The 26,287-nt window shown below is 40.7% G+C and overlaps 1 protein-coding gene and 1 long non-coding RNA gene across 3 annotated transcripts in view; one reads left to right on the top strand and one right to left on the bottom strand.

Moving 5' to 3' along the window:
* Positions 1-1,704: 1,704 nt before the first annotated feature.
* The window catches only part of LOC121554151 (oligosaccharyltransferase complex subunit ostc), a 28,880-nt gene continuing 4,297 nt past the window's right edge, over positions 1,705-26,287 (bottom strand). The window contains exons 1-4 of one of the 2 annotated variants that reach the window (XM_041867615.2): positions 14,893-15,203; positions 9,601-9,694; positions 8,681-8,878; positions 1,705-2,380 (exon numbers count right to left, since the gene is read on the bottom strand). In XM_041867615.2, coding sequence (XP_041723549.1) covers positions 2,362-2,380; positions 8,681-8,878; positions 9,601-9,694; positions 14,893-14,962 — 381 coding nt within the window. In that variant the 5' untranslated portion in view covers positions 14,963-15,203 and the 3' untranslated portion in view covers positions 1,705-2,361. Of the gene's footprint in view, positions 2,381-8,680; positions 8,879-9,600; positions 9,695-14,892; positions 15,204-26,287 lie in introns of those variants that run through there. The other variant, XM_041867614.2, reaches the window with a different exon arrangement.
* On the top strand, positions 16,627-24,449 carry LOC121554152. The gene is made up of 3 exons (XR_005997646.2): positions 16,627-17,221; positions 20,761-20,796; positions 23,671-24,449. It is a non-coding gene; the product is annotated as an uncharacterized LOC121554152 (long non-coding RNA).

The raw sequence follows: 26,287 nt of genomic DNA, 5'->3' as shown, positions 1-26,287 counted from the left end.
ACCTATTATTCGGAAGGGGAGGGGCAGGTAGCCTACACTCACACAGACAAAGATTTCCAGCTGGCAGGCAGACACTGAAATATGTTTCTGAGTGACAGAATGAGGGCTTTGCATAGGCGCTTTGTTGCGATTTTTGTGGGACTGGAAAAAAATGCCCGGCATGTAAAATAACGTTATTAACCGGTTCAAATGCTTTTAAAATAAGGGTTTCATTCTTTTCCGGAACTTTTGTTCCAACCCCTGCTATTGATATCACTGCCAAAATATGTAGTTTAACATGGAACTGAGGATGTTGTACGAACCATTTTGGCTCGTACAAAGGCGGTTCTGTTAGCACGTTTATGAACATTTGCAATCCCACCTGTGCTATCAGGAATGGAATGGCTATCAGGAACTTTTGAGTTCAATTGTCAATAAGTACTGTAAGATGTTAACAAGACATGGACATGGCACTTGGTAAACAAAGATGTGTAGGTTTCTGGTGGATCTATTAAAAACAAGCTCTGGAACTTTGGCGACAACTAAGTATTTTTTAAACCTCCCACTTTGGGCTGGATTTGTCAATGTGTAGTTCATACTTGCGTAATCTATGAGCAAAATTCAGGGGTTAAAGCCAAAAAACATCCCATGACTGAAACTTAAGTCGATCTCAGATCGCCTGGAAAACTTTTTAGCTCGAGGGCCACATCGGGATTTCCAATGACAGATTTGTATTTATTTATTATTATTTTTTGTATTTTATCGCCTTTTTCGTGATATCCAATTGCGATTGTTTCTCATCGCTGCATCTCCCCAACGGGCTCGGGAGAGGCGAAGGTCGAGTAATGTGTCCTCCGAAACCACGCTTTTTAACACCCACCCGCTTAACCCGGAAGCCAGCTGCACCAATGTGTCGGAGGAAACACCGTTCAACTGACGACCGAAGTCAGCCTGCACCCGGCCCGCCACAGGGAGTCGCTATAGCGCGATGAGCCAACTAAAGCCCTCCCGGCCAATCCCTCCCCTAACCCGGACGACGCTGGGCCAATTGTGCGCCACCCTGTGGGACTCCCGGTCACGGCCGGTTGTGACACAGCCTTGGATCGAACCCGGGTCTGTAGTGACGCCTCAAACACTGCGATGCAGTGCCTTAGACCGATGTGCCACTCGGGAGGCCCCGAATGACAGATTTGTTTGCCATGATCAGTTTGCGGGCCATTAAAAAGGGCAGTTGTTTGAAAATGTATAGCTCCATTATCATTTCTAAATATTTTGTCTGGTTTTAGACGTGCAAGCGTAACCTCGAGTGAAATGAGTCACCCATATGACGGAAATCCAACGCAGTGACGGAGAACTTTAACCCCTGAGAACTACAATCTTACCTCAATTAGCCACAAAATCCCTAGTTTAAAAGCAACAGTTTTTCTGGAAGCTGTGCTGTGCCATTTTCCCTACATTGTACCCCACATGGGCCGGCCCATTAGCAATTTGAGTTCAACCAAGTAGCTTCAGCCCCTCGTCATATGAGTGACAGCTTGCAAGATGCACACACAGCAGAGAGAGAGCAATGACGTAGTGCACAATTTTCGGGGTCCACTTTTGGCTTGTGAACGCTACTTTCAGTACTACTGGCTAAAAAGTATACAAAAGTACCGGATAATCCATTTAAGTAAGAAGAAGGATGTTACTAGTATATTAGAATGCATGATTAGAGAATGACAAACCTTCTGGAAATAACATTTATTTCAGTTCCTAAATGAAACACAACATTGACATGTTTGAAGGCATTTAAGAAGATAGCATAGTCTACAAAACATTACTTATCGATAACCCCAACAACCCTCAAATGTACTGCTCATTCAGATTTTTTACTCCATTTCTTGCATATAAAATATGTGTTTGTCAAAGTCAAAGTGTTTTTGAAATGTTTAAAAATGTATTAAAATTGAAAAGATGAAATGTTTTGATTCAATAAGTATTCAACCCCTTTGTTACAAAAATTTATGCACAAACGTGTCCCTCCTTCCAATGGGTGCATCTCAACAGTCTATAGTGACTTTATCTCCACATCTTCTCGCCATCTGCATTACTGAACTGAAGACAGAATTCCCTTACAGGCTGTATTGCTATCCTATCGCACCATTCAGTGCAGTGGAAGGAAAGGAGACGAGGATAGGAAGTCTCTTGACTATTGAGATGCACCCTGTGACACTTAATACATCACTCAAACATGGTCAAAGGCTTATTGCCAGGGATGGATGTTAGTCAATTCTTCATTTGCAATTTTTTATCTGTATTATCATAGGTCTTAAATCAATTGAAGCTTAAATCTTTGTCAGTCCACCATTCTGTTTTCGTCTTGGTAATGTGTTGTGTCCATCTTCAACCCATGAGGTACCCACTGAGGAGAAATATCAAGGAAAGGTAGAGACAGATTAGAGTAGGCTTCCAACATATGTACAGTCAAAATAGAAAGGTAGACCCCTCTACACAACACTTGACACATTTGTCTGCAGTTCAGGTAAATAGCTGACTAATATCATAGACCTTAAATATGAGCATCACATTCTGCTAATGCAACTTACAACACGCAAATGACAGCTCTAATTCTGATGACATACCACCACTCAGTGCCTTGACGGGGGATGTTTCACTCAAAATGCAACCATAAAATCGACAGGTTTTTAAGATATAGGCCTATATTCTGCATACTTCTGTATTTGATAGTTTTAGGTTTCGGCCCAAATGATATTACAATGGTATCCTTTTAGCGCAATGACTGGACGTCTTTGGGATCAGTTAGCATGCTAGCTGATCCTGAACACTTCCAGTCATTGCGCTAAACGCTAGTTAGCAATCGATCGCAAAACCAGGTTCAAGCTGCACGCAGAGACATAGAAATGGTATCCATGAGTTTCTCTGACGAAGTAGAAAAAGGGCTTAATTGCCAAAATCTCACACTATCCCTTTAAAGCTGAGATCCACATTAGGGGAAACGGCGCCACTGGCTGCCCCCAGGAGCATTTGTTATCTTTGTTTTGTTTAAGACAGTGGAGAGCAGCATCAGCATCACGGTACAAAAAATTCGTAGTACGGTACATACTCTGCTGTTCTATCACGCGTGCAATGATGTCCAACGAAAAATAAACTGTGTTTGAAGTAACGTCTTTGTTGTCCGCAACCGGACGTGGAAGTTTCACCACTACGGATTCAAACTTTAAAGTCTGTTATAATCTACTTTAAAGTGTGGTGTTTGGACTTCAGGAGACAGCAGAGGGAGCACATCGACAGGAGAAGGTGAAAAGCTTCAAGTTCCACATCACTGACAATCTGAAATGGTCCACCCACACAGACAATGTGGTGAAGGCAGAACTATATGAACTGTAACTCAGTAAAATCTTCTAAATTGTTGTGTTTATATTTTTGTTCAGTGTATATACATTTAGATGTAATATTTATGTCAAGTCTACAGACAGCTCGGTGCACCCAACATGTCAACACCTCTCATAAACACAAGTAGTGATGAAGTCCATCTCTCCTCCACTTTGAGCCAGGAGAGATCGACATGCATATTACTAATGTTAGCTCTCTGTGTACATCTAAGGGCCAGCCGTGCTGCCCTGTTCTGAGCCAATTGCAATTTTCCTAAATCCTGTTTTGTGGCACCTGACCACATGACTGAACAGTAGTCCAGGTGTGACAAAACGAGTGCCTGTAGGACCTGCCTTGTTGATAGCGCTGTTAAGAAGGTAGAGCAGCGCTTTATTATGGACGTAATTCTCCCTATTTTAGGTACTGTTGTATCAATATGTTTTGACCATGACAGTTTACAATCCAGGGTTAATCCAAGCAGTTTAGTCACCTCAACTTGCTCAATTTCCACATTATTTATTACAAGATTTTGTTGAGGTTTAGTCAATGATTTGTCCCAAATACAATGCTTTTAGTTGTAGAAATATTTAGGACTAACTTATTCCTTGCCACCGACTCTGAAACTAACTGCAACTCTTTGTTAAGTGTTGCAGTCATTTCAGTCGCTGTAGTAGCTGACATGTATAGTGTTGAGTCATCCGCATACATAGACCCTCTGGCTTTACTCAAAGCCAGTGGCATGTCATTAGTAAAGAATGAAAAAAGTAAAATGGGCCTAGACAGCTGCCCTGGGGAATTCCTGATTCTACCTGGATTATGTTCGAGAGGCTTTCATTAAAGAACACCCTCTGTGTTCTGTTAGACAGGTAACATTGTATCCACAATATAACACGTGGAGTAAAGCCATAACACATACGTTTTTCCAGCAGCAGACTATGATCGATAATGTCAAAAGCTGCACTGAAGTCTAACAAAACAGCCCCTACAATCTTTTTATCATCAATTTCTCTCAGCCAATCATCAGTCATTTGTGTAAGTGCTGTGCTTGTTGAATGTCCTTTTCTATAAGCATGCTGAAAGTTTGTTGTCAAATGTTTTTCTGTAAAATAGCATTGTATCTGGTCAAACACCATTTTTTCCAATAGTTTACTATGGCTTGGTAACAGGCTAATTGGTCGGCTATTTGAGCCAGTAAAGGGGGCTTTACTATTTTTAGGTACCGGAATGACTTTTGCTTCCCTCCAAGCCTGGGGGCATACACATTCTAGTAGGCTTAAATTGAAAATATGGCAAATAGGAGTGGCAATATCGTCCACTATTATCCTCAGTAATTTTCCATCCAAGTTGTCAGACCCTGGTGGCTTGTCATTGTTGATAGACAACCATTTGTTCACCTCTTCCACACTCACTTTACGGAATTCAAAATTACAATGCTTGTCTTTCATAATTTGGTCAGATATACTTGGATGTGTAGTGTCAGCAATTGCTGCTGGCATGTCATGCCTAAGTGTGCTAATCTTGCAATGAAAAAATCATTAAAGTAGTTGGCAATATCAGTTGGTTTTGTGATGAATGAGCCATCTGATTCAATGAATGATGGAGCCGAGTTTGCCTTTTTTCCCTAAATTTCATTTAAGGTGCTCCAAAGATTTTAACTATGATTCTTTGTCATTTATCTTAGTTTCATAGTGTAGTTTCTTCTTTTTATTCAGTTTAGTCACATGATTTCTCAATTTGCAGTACGTTTGCCAATCGGTTGTGCAGCCAGACTTATTTGCCATTCCTTTTGCCTCATCCCTCTCAACCATACAATTTTTCAATTCCTCATCAATCCACGGGGATTTAAAAGTTTTTACAGTCATTTTCTTAATGGGTGCATGCTTATTAGTAACTGGAATAAGCAATTTCATAAATGTGTCAAGTGCAGTGTCTGTTTGCTCCTCATTACACACCACGGACCAATATATATTATTTACATCAACAACATAGGAATCACTACAAAACATATTGTATGACCTCTTATACACAATATTAGGCCCAGCCTTTTGAACTTTGGTTTTCCTAGATATGGCTACTATATTGTGATCACTACATCCAATTGATTTGGATACTGCTTTGAAACAAATATCTGCAGCATTAGTAAAGATATGATCAATACATGTTGATGATTTAATTCCTGTACTGTTTGTAACTACCCTGGTAGGTTGACTGATAACCTGAACCAGGTTGCTGGAACTGGTTACAGTTTGAAGCGCTCTCTTGAGTGGGCAGCCTGATGACAGCCAGTCAATATTTAAAAATCACCCAGAAAGTATACCTCTATTGATATCACATACATTATCAAACATTTCACACATGTTATCCAGATACTGAGTGTTAGCACTTGGTGGTCTATAGCAGCTTCCCACCAAAATTGGCTTTAGGTGAGGCAGATGAACCTGTAGCCATATTATTTCAACAGTATTTAACATGAGATCATCTTTAATCTTCACAGGAATGTGGTTCTGTATATAAACAGCAACACCTCCACCATTGGCATTTCTATATTTTCTGTAAATGTTATAACCTTGTATTGCTACCACTGTATCATCAAAGGTATTGTCTAAGTGAGTTTCAGAGACAGTCAGAATATTAATGTAATCTGTTACTAGCAAATCATTGATTTCATGAACCTTGTTTCTTAAGCTACATATTGTTAACGTGGGCTATTTTGAGCACTTTTCTTCTGGGATGCTTACTTGTTTTTATTGCTTTACTGGGAAGCGTAGCAGCAGTAGATGTGGTCATGTTCTTTATGTTAGTGCAGGGTGAGCTGCATACAGTGGCCATCCTCCTCGGGTACACCGGTTCAGTGCTAACAGTATAAACCTGGTTCTTAGGCACATGATTACTGCATACAATAGCTGTAGGATCAGCAGAGGCATTCAGGGCAGTTAGAGGGACATAAATTAGGTTACTTATATTGTGTCTACCGAAGCCCCTGGTGTAATGTACATTTGCTGAAGCATTTTGACAACTCTGCGTCACAATGGTAGGGATTAGCTGAGCTGGGCTTGGGTCATTGACAAGTCATTGTCTCAACGTAGCCTTATAATGCTGTGAAAGGATCCAGGAACCCAAATGATTTGGGTGGATCCCATACTCCTTATAAAATGTTTTATTTCCAAAAGGTATCGAAATTGTCAACAAAAGTTACATCCATTATAATGCAATAATCACGGTTGACAGTGCATGTCAGAGCAAAAATCAAGCCATGAGGTCGAAGGAAGTGTCTGTAGAGCTCAGAGACAGGATTGTGTCGAGGCACAGATCTGGGGAAGGGTACCAAAAAATTTCTCCAGCATTGAAGGTCCCCAAGAATACAGTGGCCTCCATCATACTTAAATGGAAGAAGTTTGGAACCACCAAGACTCTTCTTAGAGTTGGCTGCCTGACCTAAAGGACTCTCAGACCATGAGAAACAAGTCTGATGAAACCAAGATTGAACTCTTTGGCCTGAATGCCAAGCATCACGTCTGGAGGAAACCTGGCACCATCCCTACGGTGAAGCATGGTGGTGGCAGCATCATGCTGTGGGGATGTTTTTCAGCGGCAGGGACTGGGAAACTAGTTAGGATCGAGGGAAAGATGAACGGAGCAAAGTACAGAGTACTTGATGAAAACCTGCTCCAGAGCGCTTAGGACCTCAGACTGGGGTGAAGGTTCACCTTTCAGCAGCCCTAAGCACACAGCCAAGACATCGCAGGAGTGGCTTCGGGACAAGTCTCTGAATGTCCTTGACTGGCCCAGCCAGAGCCCGGACTTGAACCCAATCGAACATCTCTGGAGAGATCTGAAAGTAGCTGTGCAGCGACGCTCCCCATTCAACCTGATAGAGCTTGAGAGGATCTTCAGAGAAGAATGGGAGAAACTCACCAAATACAGGTGTGCCAAGCTTGTAGCATCATACTCTAGAATATTCTAGGCTGTAATCGCTGCCAAAGGTGCTTCAACAAAGTACCAAGTAAAGGGTCTGAATACTTATGCAAATGTCATCAGTTGTTTATTTCCAATACATTCACAAAAAATTCTAAAAACCTGTTTTTGCTTTGTCATTATGGGGTATTGTTTGTAAATTGATGAGGGGAAAAAACAATTGAATCCATTTCAGAATAAGGCTCTAATGTAAGAAAATGTGGAACAAGTCAAGGGGTTTGAATACTTTCTGAATGCACTGTATAGACACACCCTATGTGTTTTAATAAACTCTACTATATATGCATTGAGCTTGTCTGATGCTTTAAGCTTATGGTTTGATGAAATAAGACAAATGCCTCAATATAACCAGAAGAAAAAAACCTTAACCTGATCCAACTATTCTCCTCCCGCTCATGCTGGCTTTCGCAGATTCTGCCATTACTCTCCTGAAGTTGCCGGTAATAGGCTACACGAGGAGTTGGCAACCTTTCTCATGTGGAACGCCAATTTATCTTACCATTTCCACCGATCTGCACACCAGTTATGGTTTCCATATGCACATTTTCGTGAAACAGTTTAATTTAATTTATAATAAGGTCTTCATATCTCAAAATCATTGTCATGTGGTTAATCAAAATTCTATCCAAATCTAAATGAAAATGATATAAACCTAAAAAAGTAACTTCTATTGCCATTGCCAACTATGTAAAAATAGCCTACATAAAGCCAACAAATGCAAACATTGCAGCTTGTAGGTAGACAATGTCCTGATAAAAATACATATCCTATAAATCACATGGCCTGTCTGCAACAAACTTGAAACATATCAACTATCAACTGGGTCCGGCCCGAAGGTTGTGCTAGCGAACTTGCAACATTGTATCAAATATTCTGGGCCATCAGTTTTGGTGGCTGATAGGTCGCTGGTTCGGGTTCACGTTTTTGACCTTGTGGGAGATCTGCCGACGTGCCCTAGAGCAGTGCGTTGACCCTGGTTGATTCTGTGGGTCGCTCTGGATGGGAGTCTGTTAGAGTTTACTGTAAAATGTTGAGCGGCTTCACTGCAAGTAGATTGTATGTGTTGAATATTCAATAATATTAACAAATTTAAAAAAGGATATGAATGTTATCTGTTACTATTAAGAGTGTTACTTGTGTTGACGATTAGGTCCCCTTTAAACCAGACAAATAAATGTGTAAAAAACACAGCAACTTAATGGTATTAAATGGGAGCAGTACGGTGGGAAAGGGCCTAGGGTTGTGTTGTGCTGTCCATCATAAAAGTAGCAAATTTCTCCCCACCCCACAGACATGAGTTTAATGTGTTTTGGGTTGAAGGCACCATTGAAAATCTTCACAAGAGTAGACTTACGGCAGTTTCATTCTCATGAACACTCTGGCCATGAAGAAGCTGAGCAGGACACTAACAAAACCAATGAACAACAGGAGGAAGCGGTTGAGTTTAGGGATGTTTGGGGCATTCGAGCGATCCAGGATTATGAAGCCCAAGCCTCCCATGGTGAAGAGGAAACTGGAGGCCAACCCTTCCATGATGTATTGGCCATTCACTCTTCATAGGAAAGAGAAAAAATAAGGTGGTTATTTGACTACCCCTCTCAAATTTGTGCAATACAATGCAGATCATTATGATAAAGAATGGAGTAAATAATAACCCCACGCGTTGACAATGCAGAAAAAGCATACACTTGGAAAGTTGTAGCTCTCGAGATCCCAAGGGGGCATACAGTCGAAGGGTTCTCAGTCAAACGTATGGACCACAGCTGGCCCAATGTGTACTACAGTCCCAACGCTCTGTTTTAACATTTAGAAACTTTAATAATCCTTGCTTGCAATGCGGTTTTGGAAACATTTGGAAGTGAACTTTCATATAAGCAAGAAAATATTTTTCAAATATAACCAATACACTTTCTGTATGTCATTTCAACACAGTTGCACAGGGCAATTTCCACTGGAGCGCAACTGGGTAAGAAGTGTTGTACGTCAGCCGGAAGCATGTGTTATTCAAAACACAGCCATGTGCATCTGTGCTAAAACTGTGTACAGTAAGCGTTTCTTTAGTATTTGAGAATAAAAAAAATTGCGCTGATATGTAAGTAAAGTTCCAAATGTTTCCAAAACCGTAACGCAAGCAAGGCGTATTAACATTCAGACACAGCGCCAGGCCTCTTAACATATTCCCCCCGCAAGGCAGATAGGTTCGTGAACGGACGGTAAGGCGCTAGCATTAGTCTACCGTACATGAATGGGCAAGGAAAGGGGCTGCGTACTTACCTGTATGCCAAAAAGGCGACTGGCCGCTGGTGCCCATGTTCATCGGTCATTGAACCCACACTAGGTGGTTCCACAATGACATCGTAGATAATGCCTGCAGATAGGAGAGAAACAATGAAATCACTTGGAAACAGTTAGCTAACTAGCTAGTAGGAAAATCAATAGTTATGCATTGGCATAATATCTGAATTGGGATGGTAAATGTAATGTGTAAGGGCAAGAGAGGGTGCAAGGCTAGCCCATACCAGCCTAGCTGGCTTGGTAGTTTGCTACACGTTAGCCTATTCAAAATCGGCTAATAAATAAATCACAGCTTATTAGCCGCAGTATTGTGAAAGCTAATCTGAAAATGGGTGGCAGGTAGCTTAGTGGTTAAGAGCGTTGTGCCAGTAACCGAAAGGTCGCTGGTTCTAATCCCAGAGCAGACTAGGTGAAAAATCTGTCGATGTGCCCTTGAGCAAGGCACTTAACCCTAATTGCTCCTGTAAATCGCTCTGCTAAATGACTAAAATGTAAAATATAGGTTTACCAAGCTGCTACCAATATCGTCAATGTCACTTAAAGAAGTTGACCTACAGTAAAGCTACCCTTAAGAGAAATAAAGGTGTGTTTAAAGTTACTTTGAAAACATACACTACATGACCAACAGTATGTGGACACCTGCTCGTCAAACATCTCATTCCAAAAATCATGGGCATTAATATGGAGTTGGTCCCCCCTTTGCTGCTATAACAGCCTCCGCTCTTCTGGGAAGGCTTTCCACTAGATGTTGGAACATTGCTGTGGGGACTTGCTTGCATTCAGCCAAAAAAGCATTTGTGAGGTCGGGCACCAAGGTTGAGCAATTAGGCCTGGCTCGCAGTCGGAGTTCCAATTAATCCCAAAGGTGTTTGATGGGGTTGAGGTCAGGGCTCTGTGCAGGCCAGTCAAGTTCTTCCACACCGATCTCGACAAACCATTTCTATATGGACCTCGCCTTGTGCACAGGGGCATTGTCATGCTGAAACAGGAAAGGGCCTTCTCTAAACTGTTGCCAAAAAGTTGGAAGCACAGAATCGTCTAGAATGTCATTGTATGATGTAGTGTTAAGATGTATCTTCACTGGAACTAAGAGGCCTAGCCCAAACCATGAAAAACAGCCCCAGAACATTATACCTTCTCCACCAAACTTTACAGTTGGCACTATACATCTGAAATGTCATATATAAAGTTAAGAAACATGACTGCATTAACAGATCATTCTGGAGTCAGATGTTAATAACAGAATGCATGTTTTTTTTTTTTTTTAAGGGAGTGGCTCCTAATACGTGACCTGATCTTTATTTCTGAATGCGCAAATTCTTGCTGGACTTTTCTCATGGTCCGTGCTATCCGGGATCCTTGGGACATCCCTGCCCCATTGAAGTTTACATTTAAAATGGGTAAGGGTTAAGGTTAGGTTAGGGAAGGGAAGTCCCAAGGATTCCGGATTGCACGTAACTTTTTCTCATGCCGAAAACGGAATAGTTACATAAATTGCAAAAGATGATTTTCACAAGTCACTAAGCAAAAAAAAACAAGCAAACAAAACATCAATAGCCACTACAATGTCAAAACATGATTTTGTCATGAGTTCAGTACTATTTACTTGATTTTGCGGACTCACGACTATAGTATTTTTTTGTATTTATTAAGGCTCTCCATTAGCTGCTGCCAAGGCAGCAGCTACTCTTCCTGGGGTCCAGCAACATTAAGGCAGCTATATAGAATTAAAATATATTACATGACATTACATTTCATAACACTTTTCACAACACATTAAGTGTGTGCCCTCAGGACACTATTCTACTACCACATATCTACAATACAAAATCCATGTGTACGTGTGCGTAGATTGCGTGTGTTATCATGTGTATGCGTGTGTCTGTGTCTCTCCACAGTCCCCGCTACTATATATATATATATAATAATGCTGTATTTTTATCTGTTTTTTAAATCTGATTCTACTGCTTGATCGGTTACCTGATGTGGCATAGAGTTCCATGTAGTCATGGCTCTATGTAGCACTGTGCGCCTCCCATAGTCTGCTCTGGACTTTGGGATTGTGAAGAGACATCTGGTGACATGTCTTGTGGGGTATGCATGGGTGTCCGAGCTGTGTGCTAGTAGTTTAAAACAGACAGCTTGGTGCATTCAGCTTGTTAACACTTCTTACAAAAACAAGTAGTGATGAAGTCAATATCTCCTCTGCTTTGACCCATGAGAGATTGACATGAACATTTAAGGGCCAGCCGTGCTGCCCTGTTCTGAGACAATTGTAATTTTCCCTCTTTGTGGCACCTGACCACACGACTGGACAGTAGTCCAACCACACGACTGGACAGTAGTCCAGGTGCGACAACTTTAGTGAATGACTTGTCCCAAATCCAATGCTTTTCGTTTTTGAAATATTTAGGACCAACTTATTTCTTGCCACCCATTCTGAAACTGACTGCAGCTCTTCGTTAAGTGTTTCTGTAATTTCACTCGCTGCTGTAGCCGACGTGTAAATTGTTGAGTCATCCGCATACAGACACACTGGCTTTACTCAAAGCAGGTGGCATGTCATTAGTAAAGATTGAAAAAAAGGGGTTTAGACAGCTGCCCTGGGGAATTCCTGATTCTACCTGGATTATGTTGGAGAGGCTTCCATTAAAAGAACACCGTCTGTGTTCTGTTAGACAGGTAACTCTTTATACACAATATAGCAGGGGGTTTACACAGCAGCAGGTTATGATCGATAATATCAAAACCCGCACTGAAGTCTAACAAAACAGCCCCCACAATCTTTGTATCATCAATTTCTCCAGGCCAATCATCAGTCATGTTGAATGTCCTTCCCTATAAGCGTGCTGAAAGTATGTTGTCAATTTGTTTACTGTAAAACAGCATTGTATCTGGTCAAACACCTTTTTTTTTTCTTCTTCAAGTTTACTAAGGATTTGTAACAGGCTGATTGGTCGGCTATTTGAGCCAGTAAAGGGGGCTTTACTATTCTAGGGTGGCGGAATGACTTTTGCTTCCCTCCAGGCCTGAGAGCACACTTTTTGTAGGCTTAGATTGAAGATATGGCAAATAGAAGTGGCAATATGGTGGATCGACATTAGCTAGCTGATGAGCTAAGTTAGCTAGCAAGATAGCTATGAGCTCAGTGTGCATGCACAAATGCATGACGACACATTGTATTGAAGTCAAGAAGGCATGCAGAACGGACTGCCCCTCTGTAGGGTGCCCACATCCACTCTGCCCAGTGTGGGTGAAAACACACTTTGGTGATGAAATTTATAAAACACATTTTACCAAGACAATTATGATTATTCATGTTCTGAATCGTTCAGTGGGGTCTTTCTAACATTATATCAAAAAAGTCAGATTTGGAAACAGCCCGATCTAAGCTAGAAGGGGAAATAAATATCCAAAGAAAAGAAAACAATCACGTGAAAGTCATTCCCATAAATTCAAAGTGTGGGTCACAGGACTTGAAACTGGCGAGTTAGCGGGCAACCCAACTTCCTCCCATATTGATATAGCAATGTTCCAAGAAACACATCCGTCCCAAAAGGACACACATAGAATAGAGCCATTTGTACAAACTGGCTGCTTTTTCATCAGCCCCCCCAAAAGCGAAATGATGCATAAGCTCAAAATCACCATCTTGGGTAAAGGCAAAGACCAAGAAGGCAGAATCACTTTCCTTAAATGTATCCATAATGGCAAGAAAATTGCCTTTATTAATCTGTATGCTCCAAATTCATACGATCCTACGTTTTTTGATTCTCTGAACAGCATATTGTTAGAATTAACTGAATTCCATCTGGTTATTGGGACAGACATTAATGCCATTTTGGACATGCGAGACAAATCTAATAAAACCAATTACAAACCACTTGCAAGCAAGGCTCTCCATCATATAATCTCTGATTACAACCTCATTGATGCCTGGTGAGCACATAATCCTAAAGCAAGAGTACACTTTCTAATCAAACATGCATAAAACATGCTCACAAATTAATTGTATGCTATTATCTACACCTCTATTTTCTTTAATTAAGAAAATAGAAAATTGACATATGCGCTTGTCTGACCACCACACTTACTACTGACAACTTTAAATCTTAGAATCTACTAAAAGAACCACAAGATGGTGTTTCAACGTTTCATTACTACAAAATCCTACATTCTGTGATCAATTTGAAATTGAACTAAATGAATTCATAATGATCAATAAAAATTCAGTCGATGACCGCTGGATTCTAATGGGCTACCACCAAAGGGTTTATAAAAATAATGCAGCTTCATTTGCATCTGGGTTGAATAAATCACAATTAAAAAAGAAATGGAAATGTTGTCAACTACGTTAGAGCGTTCTCAACAAGCACTCTTTTCAGACCAGGTAGCTATTACTCTTTCCAAAGTCAAGACAGAACTTAATTTGTCAAAGGAAGTAACACCAATTTCCCTAAAATCTACTGAAAATAATTTACGATGAAATTGGCCCCAACTCCCAACTGTTCACTGCGTCCCCTAAAGCATACTGCCCCATTTATCTCCCTCTCATTGTTCACTGTTTGTTGCAATCTGGTAGGTCCTTGAAAACTGGTAGGTCCACTTCTTTCCTGATCTATGATCTAAATGTCAAAGAAATTGTGGACTAACGTGCAGTGTATTGAGAGATTTTGTCATATGCATTTTTCATGCGATAGCAAGATGTATAGGTAATGGAAATGACACATCTAGCTAGCGTTAGCAGCTAGCTACCTACTTTACAGTATGTTCGCTCATAGCTATGCGAATTGTTATTAACTACAGCTTATAAAATATAATTTTTTGCATCCCATAGGACAGTCCGTCCTGCTTGTAATGTTGACCCAACACCAGACGGTCTACCGGAATCTTTGATAACACTGTCACTGGTCCTGCCATGCATAGAAAGCTAGCTAGCATCCTCTGATAACTGGTATACCTTGCAAGCCAACTTAGCTAGGCAGCTCAAACAGTATTTTCTTTGCAATTGCTGCACAATGACAGTTATTAGAGCATTTAATCTCTTGACATAGGGCCCGCACTGTCACCACTGGTCATCTAGCTAGCCACGTTAGCCAGCAGGATTGCATCAGTTTCCATTGGACTAGAGCTTGCTAGGCTGGCTAGCTAGGTAGCTAACACTGGCTAGCTAGGTAGCTAACACTGGCTAGCTAGCTAGCACAGAGTTTCTACACAGAACAATGAGCCATACGTATAAATATGACGCATCCGGTTGGCATTTCCACTCACCACCAAATGATGAGGAAGCCCTGTAGTCGGCAGCGGGAGAAGATGGAGCAAGATAGATTTTGTCTGACATTCTGCTAATTTTCTCATCGATTAAACATTGATCTCAATACAGTTCTGTTCCCAAAACCTGAATCTGTTATGAACAAAGTGGACTAAGTTTTGTAGACTTTACCCTTTGCCAAAGTCTCAATTGAGTTATTCACAGAGCACTACACAGAGTATGTGTTCCCTAACAGAAATATGCGAATACATTTTAGAACGTGCCAAAAGGATCTCGCTAGCTCGTGCTTGGCTCTGTCCACCTCTTTGATTGTTCTGCTCATTACGATTAATTTGCTCCTAATGGAAACGACAGGCTGTGGTCTATCTTCGGTTAGTTACCAAAAATATTTGGTTTCTAGCTAGCTAACGTTGCTAGCATGCTAACGTTAACTAGCTAAAATCATGTTTTGACATTGTAGTGGCTGTTTTGCGAATATCATTTTTTGGGCATTTATGTATGTAGTCCAAAATTCCTGTGAGATACTTTGAGATTTTGCACACTCACGGATACAGCGTCGCAGAATTAAAAGATCCGGTCACTGTTAGGAGCCACTCCCTCACTTCCCTCACTCACTAAAGTCAGTTGATGGTTCTCCCAAAAGTTCGGCTTTTTTTACTGACTCGTTCAGTCAAAATAACTTATCTTTTGACTAAATTAGTCATGGAGCTGTCATTTGTGACATACTTGTAAACCTGTGCTTTAAATAATGTACATTTGTTGATTGCTAGGCATACAACTAAGATTGTCTGGATACATTTGAAAAACAAGGTCTAGTTATGGCCGCAACAGGAATAGATTGTGAATGACTCTTGCCGGAATGCATTGCTTGACTGTCGTGAGGGTGATAAGCACAATGTTGTTCGCGGACTGCAGCCCCCCAAACAATTTGTTCGCGAGTTCAAGTTTGTTGAGCAGAGGCTTTGTATGTTTGTTCTATAAAGCTGTGTCCATCATAACATTCAATAATCAATGAATTGCATTCACGCTTGCACCATCAATTATCAGTTCTAAACATGCATTTTTCTTCTCTATGCTCATGATACATTTTTCTGCGCGAATATGACAGACAGTTGGTGGTCGGAGCACATCTCTGGAGTAGCTGAGCCAGTGTCAGTGCCAGATCTGACTGCCTACTGAATCTGACTGACCGTCGGGCCGATCTGAGTCACAAACATTTTAAAAGCTGATTCGCCTCCTCTCCCATAACTCCGCCCCATAGTTACTATTGCTACGACAAATCCACACGTGCGAGGAGGTCGCGGGAGAAGAGGAGTCAGATCGGGCAAGGTGCTGTAAGCTAGCTAGCAGCTAATATGATGGCTAGTACACGTAGCTAGCTAGCTAGGTTAGATAGCTAGCTAGTTGGCTATGGTGAGAGGCAAAAGTGTGTTCTGCTAACTAGCTAGCAACCCGTTTTTACTGTATAAATTAACTTGATATGGTTTGTATTTATTTTACTTTTCCATTTAGAATAAAGAAGACTCAGTCAGTGGCTACTAGCTCACTGGCACTGACTAGCCTAGCTAACAACAAGGAAGACTATCAACTAGGGATGTAACTGTAACCAAATAAACATTGTAGATTAGAAAATATGGGAATTAAAACGGTAAATGTACTACTTGTGATACTGGTGTGCCATCTCCCTGGCCTCCGCAATGGATTAGTCCACTGAGACAGGCATGAATCAGACAGGTGTCTCATATGCCATTATTATTTTAGTTATTTATTTTTAAGTACATACAATTTTGGACTGCTCGACTAAGAAAATCTTGGTCGACCAACCGCCTATCGACCAAACAACCGACCAGTCGACTAAATGGGGTCAGCCCTAACATCAACAAACACTCCTAGTCTTTTTTGTCTTGTAATTTCACATTTGGAAGGTGCATTGATACAATTAGCTAGCTAACTAGATAGTATGGTAATATATTTTCTATCACAGCCAGCTAGTAAGTTATGATGCACTTAAGTTACTAGAGGGGATCACTATGGGCATTATCTGAAAGCATGTCATCATGCTATATATTGTACATGTACAATAGAACATTTTGTTTTGCATTTGTTTATTTATTTTGCCCAGCTCTCAAATTGTGTGCTATTGTCTGTATGTGTGTGTGCGCATGCTTCTGTCCATCTGCTTGCCTGTCTGTCTTTCAGTATGTCTGTTTAGGAGTTTCAGATGTGGATGGAGAATAGTGGTGGTGGTCAACACTGGAGGGCATTTTCACTGGCCACATGTAGGAGCTCATACTCACAAAGTTAATCTACAACAGCTGATCTATACCTGTGAGTTTTAGAATTAATTTTAAGATTATTCTATTGGTTTTTAAATCAATCCATGATTTTGCACCCCAATACATGTCAGACATGCTTTTAAGTTATGTACCCAGTAGGTTCCTCAGGTCCTCTGGCACTGGCCTTTTAACTATCCCAAAGCCTAGGATCAAGAGGCATGGAGAGGCAGCCTTTAGTTATTATGCCCCAAGCCTCTGAAATAGCCTGCCAGAGCACCTGAGGGGGGCCAAACCTGTGGACATATTTAAAGGAGATCTTAAAACACATATTTTTAGCTTTGCTTTTCCTTAGGGTGCTTTTTAGTTGTTCAGTTTGTGTCATTCTTTTGTTTTTTATCTTATGTTTTTGTTGTGTAGTAAATATTTCAGCTTTTATTTATAGTTAGTGTTTTCCTGTAAAGCACATTACGTTGCATTCCATGTCTGAAATGTGTTGTATAAATAAAGCTTGATTTGATTCACTGTAGGTATCTCATATTAGTCACTACTGCTTGGATGGATAGATAGGTGGAGGGGTTGCAAGCATACAGGTAAAAACTGTGCTGTATCCAACTATGGTTCCTAGTCATTACTTGGCACTGATCGTGCAACCCAAAGACACATCATGTGTCACACACTGTGACCAGACAGGAAGTACTCAAATGAGTTGGACAAGTCATGTTGCGGAGTTCCGTCCCGATTCTCTTCCTTTCTCCCAAAGTGTGCATTTGTCAAATTTTTTGCATGGATTTAGCAATGGAAAATCCCTCCTTCCAATGCTTGCACCAATCCTTTTAAATTCATGACGAGGAGTTTGCAAGTGCACACTTTGGGAGAAGGGTGGAGAATTGGGACTTAGCCATTGTGTGCTCTCAACCACGCCCTGTACTGAAGGCTACAGGGCAATTCCACGATAATGGTACCCGCAAAACACCAGTCTCAACGTCAACAGTGAAGCAGCGACTCCGGGATGCTGACCTTCTAGGCAGAGTTGCAAAGAAAAAGCCATATCTCAGAATGCCCATTTTAATCTTTTCTTTTTATTGGCCACAAATGACTAGAGGGAGTCTGACCGCAATTTATTTGATTGTGCTCAGACTTGCTGCGTTATGTAAAAATATAAATGACAGCGAGTGACTAGCAACCATGGTCTCTCTCTCCTCCATGCTGCAGCGACCACTACAGAACTTCCACAATGTTTATCGCGCTGTCCATATTGCTGAAGCAGCAGCAACATAATTACAGCTATTTCTGACCGAAAAAGTTTTTACCGAAATCCCTCATTTCCTATTCCCTCAACCCTTGCCCTCTTTACGTGACACGTACAGTTGAAGTCGGACGTTTACATACACCTTAACGAAATACCTTTAAACTCAGTTTTTCACAATGCCTGACATTTAGTCCTAGTAAAAATTCCATGTCTTAGGTCAGTTAGGATCACCACTTTATTTTAAGAATGTGAAATGTCAGAATAATAGTAGAGAGAATGATTTACTTCAGCTTTTATTTCTTTCATCACATTCCCAGTGGGTCAGAAGTTTACATACACTTAATTCGTATTTGGTAGCATTGCCTTTAAATTGTTTAACTTGGGTCAAACGTTTTGGGTAGCCTTCCACAAGCTTCCCACAATAAGTTGGGTGAATTTTGTCCCATTCCTCCTGACAGAGCTGGTGTAACTGAGTCAGGTTTGTAGGCCTCCTTGCTCGCACACGCCTTTTCAGTTCTGCCCACACATTTTCTATAGAATTGAGGTCAGGACTTTATGATGGCGACTCCAATACCTTGACTTTGTTGTCCTTTAGCCATTTTGCCACAACTTTGGAAGTATGCTTGGGGTCATTGTCCATTTGGAAGACCCATTTTCGACCAAGCTTTAACTTCCTGACTGATGTCTTGAGATGTTGCTTCAATATATCCACATAATTTTCCTTCCTCATGATGCCATCTATTTTGTGAAGTGCACCAGTCCCTCCTGCAGCAAAGCACCCCCACAGCATGATGCTGCCACCCCTGTGCTTCATGGTTGGGATGGTGTTCTTTGGCTTGCAAGGACCCCCTTTTTCCTCCAAACATAACGATGGTCATTATGGGCAAACAGTTCTATTTTTGTTTCATCAGACCAGAGGATATTTCTCCAAAAAGTACGATATTTGTCCCCATGTGCAGTTGCAAACCGTAGTCTGGCGGTTTTATGGCGGTTTTGGAGCAGTGGCTTCTTCCTTGCTGAGCGGCCTTTCAGGTTATGTCGATATAGGACTCGTTTTACTGTGGATATAGATACTTTTGTACCTGTTTCCTCCAGCATCTTCACAAGGTCCTTTGCTGTTGTTCTGGGATTGATTTGCACTTTTCGCACCAAAGTACGTTCATCTCAAGGAGACAGAACACGTCTCCTTCCTGAGCGGTATGATGGCTGCGTGGTCCCATGGTGTTTATACTTGCGTACTATAGTTTGTACAGATGAACGTGGTACCTTCAGGCGTTTGGAAATTGCTCCCAAGGATGAACCAGACTTGTGGAGGTCTACACATTTTTTTCTGAGGTCTTGGCTGATTTCTTTTGATTTTCCAATGATGTCAAGCAAAGAAGCACTGAGTTTGAAGGTAGGCCTTGAAATACATCCACAGGTACACCTCCAACTGACTCAAATGATGTCAATCAGAAGCTTCTAAAACCATGACATCATTTTCTGGAATTTTCAAAGCTGTTTAAAAAGGCACAGTCAACTTAGTGTATGTAAACTTCTGACCCACTGGAATTGTGATACAGTGAATTATAAGATGAAATAATCTGTCTGTAAACAATTGTTGGAAAAATTACTTGTGTCATGCACAAAGTAGATGTCCTAACCGACTTGCCAAAACTATAGTTTGTTAACAAGAAATTTGTGGAATGGTTGAAAAACGAATTTTAATGACTCCAACCTAAGTGTATGTAAACTTCCGACTTCAACTGTATATACACACACACACACACATATATATATATATATATATCCTTTTAAAAAATACATTTCCCTTTATTACTTTCCAACCCCACCACCCCTTCCCTAATTGGAGTAAACTAGTGAACAACAACGCTTAGGCCTCTACACACTATATACATTTTATGGACACAGTCAATGTTACTCTATTTTGTTTATTTTTACTCTTGAATGTCCTCTACCCTCAACCTCTCCGATCATTTTCATGATGTCCATCCGGTTTGCTTCTATATGCCATATCTTTCTAAATGCGCTCTTTCACAAAAGCTCTCAACGTATAACCTATACACTTATTATGGATACAGTATGCTTTACATTAGTCATCTTGTTGTTATTAGTTGTTGTTAGTTGTTATTAGTCATTCAGCGCCATTCAACACCTCCCATCTATCTCTTAACACCATCCATATTGGATTTCTATTTGCCATATATTTTTCAACTGTACTGTGACTTTTCACAAAAGTTCTGAACCCTTCTATTCTCATTGTTTATACAGACTGTAAATTGAAAATATATATCTTTTTCAAAAAGTATTATATTATTGATTGATTGACTATGACTTTTCAGATCATCCAGTATTGCCATCTGCAGGGTTAGCTCCAGGTAAATATTGCAATCCTTCAGCCATTCCTGGACCTGTGACCAAAAACAAGCTACATACAGTGGGGAGAACAAGTATTTGATACACTGCCGATTTTGCAGGTTTTCCTACTTACAGAGCATGTAGAGGTCTGTAAGTTTTATCATAGGTACACTTCAACTGTGAGAGATGGAATCTAAAACAAAAATCCAGAAAATCACATTGTATGATTTTTGAGTAATTAATTTACATTTTATTGCATGACATAAGTATTTGATACATCAGAAAAGCAGAACTTAATATTTGGTACAGAAACCTTTGTTTGCAATTACAGAGATCATACGTTACCTGTAGGTCTTGACCAGGTTTGCACACACTGCAGCAGGGATTTTGGCTCACTCCTCTATACAGACCTTCTCCAGATCCTTCAGGTTTCGGGGCTGTCGCTTGGCAATACGGACTTTCAGCTCCCTCCAAAGATGTTCTATTGGGTTCAGGTCTAGAGACTGGCTAGGCCACTCCAGGACCTTGAGATGCTTCTTACGGAGCCACTCCTTAGTTGCCCTGGCTGTGTGTTTCGGGTCGTTGTCATGCTGGAAGACCCAGCCACGACCCATCTTCAATGCGCTTACTGAGGGAAGGAGGTTGTTGGCCAAGATCTCGCCATACATTGTCCCATCCATCCTCCCCTCAATACGGTGCAGTCGTCCTGTCCCCTTTGCAGAAAAGCATCCCCAAAGAATGATGTTTCCAACTCCAAGCTTCACGGTTGGGATGGTGTTCTTGGGGTTTTACTCATCCTTCTTCTTCCTCCAAACACGGCGAGTGAAGTTTAGACCAAAAAGCTCTATTTTTGTCTCATCAGACCATATGACCTTCTCCCATTCCTCCTCTGGATCATCCAGATGGTCATTGGCAAACTTCAGACGGGCCTGGACATGCGCTGGCTTGAGCAGGGGGACCTTGCGTGCGCTGCAGGATTTTAATCCATGACGGCGTAGTGTGTTACTAATGGTTTTCTTTGAGACTGTGGTCCCAGCTCTCTTCAGGTCATTGACCAGGTCCTGCCGTGTAGTTCTGGGCTGATCCCTCACCTTCCTCATGATCATTGATGCCCCACGAGGTGAGATCTTGCATGGAGCCCCAGACCGAGGGTGATTGACCGTCATCTTGAACTTCTTCCATTTTCTAATAATTGCGCCAACAGTTGTTGCCTTCACACCAAGCTGCTTGCCTATTGTCCTGTAGCCCATCCCAGCCTTGTGCAGGTCTACAATTTTATCCCTGATGTCCTTACACAGCTCTCTGGTCTTGGCCATTGTGGAGAGGTTAGAGTCTGTTTGATTGAGTGTTTGGACAGGTGTCTTTTATACAGGTAACGAGTTCAAACAGGTGCAGTTAATACAGGTAATGAGTGGAGAACAGGAGGGCTTCTTAAAGAAAAACTAACAGGTCTGTGAGAGCCGGAATTCTTACTGGTTGGTAGGTGATCAAATACTTATATCATGCAATAAAATGCAAATTAATTACTTAAAAATCATACAATGTGATTTTCTGGATTTTTGTTTTAGATTCCGTCTCTCACAGTTGAAGTGTACCTATGATAAAAATTACAGACCTCTACATGCTTTGTAAGTAGGAAAACCTGCAAAATCGGCAGTGTATCAAATACTTGTTCTCCCCACTGTATGGACAGTACCAAAACAAATGATCTAATGATTCTGTCTCTTCGCAGCAAAATCTGCAGAGCTGGGAAGATTGTATCCCCCATATAAATAACATTATATTGGTAGCAATAATTTTATATAATAATTTAAATTGAAAAATTATAAGTTTTGAATCCGGCGTCGTTTTGCATATCAGTTCATAAACACTATGCCATGGAATCGGTACGTCAAATCTTTTCCCTACTATTTTGCAATCTATATGGGACGGCTGTCTATCCTTTGGTCCTTAAATTAAACTGGTATACTTTGTTATTTATCACAATGTTCTTTAACCAATTATGTTCTTTAATGCAGGGTCGACAGACAAGCTCCTTACTTTTTCCCCCTTCCACTTTCCTCTTCCATTTTTGCGGTAATGCTGCAATTATTTGGTTGTAATTTTGGGTAGAGCAGACATTTCCATATGTTTTTGTTAGCTGCATAACTCCACCAGTCCTACCTATGATATCATTTACGAAGATTATACCTTTTTCTTTTTTAATGTTTTTTTTTTTTTAATGTTTTTTTTTATCAATTAGTATATTTGAGTTTAACCACAATATTTGTTGCATTATTTGTTCTGTCATTTCTGGAAGATTAAATTGAAATTGCAACCAACTTTCTATGGCTTGTTTTAGAAATAGTGATACTTGGGAGATGATTTCCTTTTCAAATAACTGAAACCTGAGAGGTTGTAATCTGAATAAAGGGAAAAAGGCCATTCTTGAACATGGGGTGAGACAATCTTACTAATTTGCTAGAGAACCAGTTCGGATTTAAGTATAACTTTTGTATGACTGAAGCTTTTAGTGATAGGTCCAATGCTTTAATATTTAATAATTTATGTCCTCCGAATTCATATTCATTATATAAATAGGCCCGTTTAATTTTGTCTGGCTTGCCGTTCCAAATAAAATGGAATATTTTTTTCTCATAGAATTTAAAAAGTGGGAATTTCTTAACGTTAAGGATCCCAACTTCGTTTAAAACGTTCACACCCCTAATCCCTACATGTGCTATAACTACTCAATAAGACCTAAGTTTTTTGAATTATTGGTTGGAGCGCACAGTTCTTGTGAAAAATAAAAAAGGTATTTGAGTTGAGAAAATTGCCATGAGTGGTACATTGATAATCTGTTTTAGGTTTCCGCACACGCTAACCATTCCATCATTTGTGTTCATATTTCACAGGTTGTTCAGGCTGATGACCTGTCTCCATAGCTGAGAGAAACCGAAGTGGAATATCACTTTGTCCCCAATACTACTACTGTGTCTAACTGTACTGATGAGGAAGAGGGCAGACTTATCCATTGTTGCTAAACTGTGTTCAGTCAAATGTACATTGCCACTTTGTTAACAGAAACTGGTCACATGTTCAATAAGGTATTCTGCAAAAAGAATTACAATATGAAAATGTTCTTGCTCATCAGTGAAGTACAATTATCAAGGAAACCTTGTTGAACACTGTAAATTGTAACATGTTTCTTGAACACAAGTCATAAGGCCATAACTGTTACCTGTAGGACAAAATGTCTCAATCACAGGTCACTAATAAATGTGTTAATTGTACAGACTGATTGCAAATGGCATGGGCATGACAATTCAATTAATTAATTAAACACTTATCAGCTATTATGCCTCTCAATTTCCAGTCGACATTGGCAAGGAAAAAGTAAATATGAAGTATAGCTATACTGATGGCTAGCAGCTTTGACAGTAGAGTCAAGCAACAGCTTTACTGTTTCAGAAAATATGCTGTCACAGTGCTGGAGGAGCAGAGCAGGCAGGTGACCTTCCTATATCCCGATGATGCACACTGGCAGAAAAGACAACCAGCAGTATTTGTAAAGACTGTCTGTCTCACCAAGGACGAACTCAAAGACTGTAAAGGCCAAAGGGGTCCTTCTCCCGCTCTCACACACACAGTGTGCCCAAAAACGAAACGAAGTGCAGCTAGTTTTCAGTCTTTCCAGCTTCAGTTTGAAGTGATTGCGTTAGCTGTGTTGTTGGCTAGCTCCTCTGAACAACAGTGTCCTGACGAGTGAGCACATATTTTATGCCAGGTGAAATCGCGCCTCATTAGCTCATTGTTATGGATTTATCCAAATAAATGTCACTAGAAAACAGCTTAAACAAATGCAAATGCAGCTACTTTGCTGTTATTCTGGCTGCACTTTTTGATGTGACTGTAAATTTGCCATAGTTGGCTAGCTAGCAAGCAAGGGATAAGAACGTTGCCAGTATGGCAATGGAACATTTAGAACGAACGACTGGGTAGCGTCCATAGATACAGAACAAAAAGAATGAATGACTGGGTCGCGTCTCTAGCAACCGAACCGATAGAACGAACGACCAGCTGGCTTGGGTAGCAACCCTAGATTTGTGTCGGGACGATATCTTGTGGAAGGATGAAATAGTATGAAGAAATTAATAAAAATAAAATGTTTAATGAAAATATGTCAATCATTATTTGAATATGTTGGTAACCCATTGTATAAAAGTGATAATGCCCTCGAAGCCGGTGTTTGGAGGATATATTGGCACTGTTTGTCGGCCCTTGACTTCGTCTCGGACCTAACAACAACAACCGTGCCAATATATCCTCCAAACACCGGCTTCTCAGGCATTATCACTTAAACAACATATCCTAAAAACAGGACAGGTCTAAGTAAAATGGACAATATGGAATGGACAATCACAAGTGTTGTCAAGGAGTTTCACCCCATTGTCATGATCAGTGGTCATAGCGAAAAATAAAATACTTCTGCATTTCACACTGTATAAACACATTGCAAATAGGCTCACGATAACTCCTGATAAAGTTGGGTAGCTGATATCCAGAGCTTAAATTGCCAAATTGATTAGTCACAACAATCAGGAAAAATAAAGCCAATGCAACAGCCTGTTACAACGACCTTACAAATGGTGGGCCTACCACATGGATGGGCATACATACAATTTCATTGGGGCCGACATGGAAGGCTACACCCCAGTAAGCACGAGCCGACGTCTTTTGGACATCTTTTTAGTCCTGTCCGGACGTCTATTTTTTTGTGTTTTACAAACGGTAGGCTTACCACATAGATGGGCATTCATAAAATTTAATTTCAGGCAACACTGTAGGCTACAGCACAGTAAGCACAGACTGACGCCGATGACTTTTGGATGTCTTTTTGTCCGGTCTGGACCAGCCTTGATTTTTTCCAAACATAGACGTCTTTAACTTTTCAGAACCGAAAATTAACCTGATTTCAACGTCCGGAAAATACGTATTTTTCAACGTCCCAAAAAGACGCCTTTTCAACGTCCTGGAAAAAAATGTATTTTAAACATACAGAAAATATGTATTTTCACCTTTCATTCAGAACGTAAATTTAACCTAACTTCGACGTCTGGAAAATACGTATTTTACACATCTTTTCAACGTAATTTTGCTTTCTGGTCTCACCTAGAGCGGCAGAACGGCAAGGACCGGCCCTGATATAACCATATACAATTTCAGTAGCACCTCTTAGAGTGGACTGTGCCATCCCCACGGCCTCCACAATGGATAAGTCCACTCAGACAGGCGCAAATTAGACAGGTGTCTTGTACACCATGATAAAAGGATAAATGTTGCTCGACTAAAGAAATCTCGGTCAACCAACAGCCTATCGACCAAACAATCGACGAGTCGACTAAATGGGGTCAGGCCTACTATGCATGTTCATGTCATGAGGCTAGTAGCATTGCATCTCTCTCCATTGAATACCGGCGGTTGACGTCAACAACCCTCATCGAATATTCCCAAAAATATTACAATAATGAG

The sequence above is a fragment of the Coregonus clupeaformis genome, unplaced genomic scaffold (genome assembly GCF_020615455.1).
Source record: "Coregonus clupeaformis isolate EN_2021a unplaced genomic scaffold, ASM2061545v1 scaf0003, whole genome shotgun sequence".
Taxonomy (NCBI): domain Eukaryota; kingdom Metazoa; phylum Chordata; class Actinopteri; order Salmoniformes; family Salmonidae; genus Coregonus; species Coregonus clupeaformis.
Note: the sequence above shows the minus strand (reverse complement) of the source record. Positions and strands in the feature narration are given on the sequence as shown.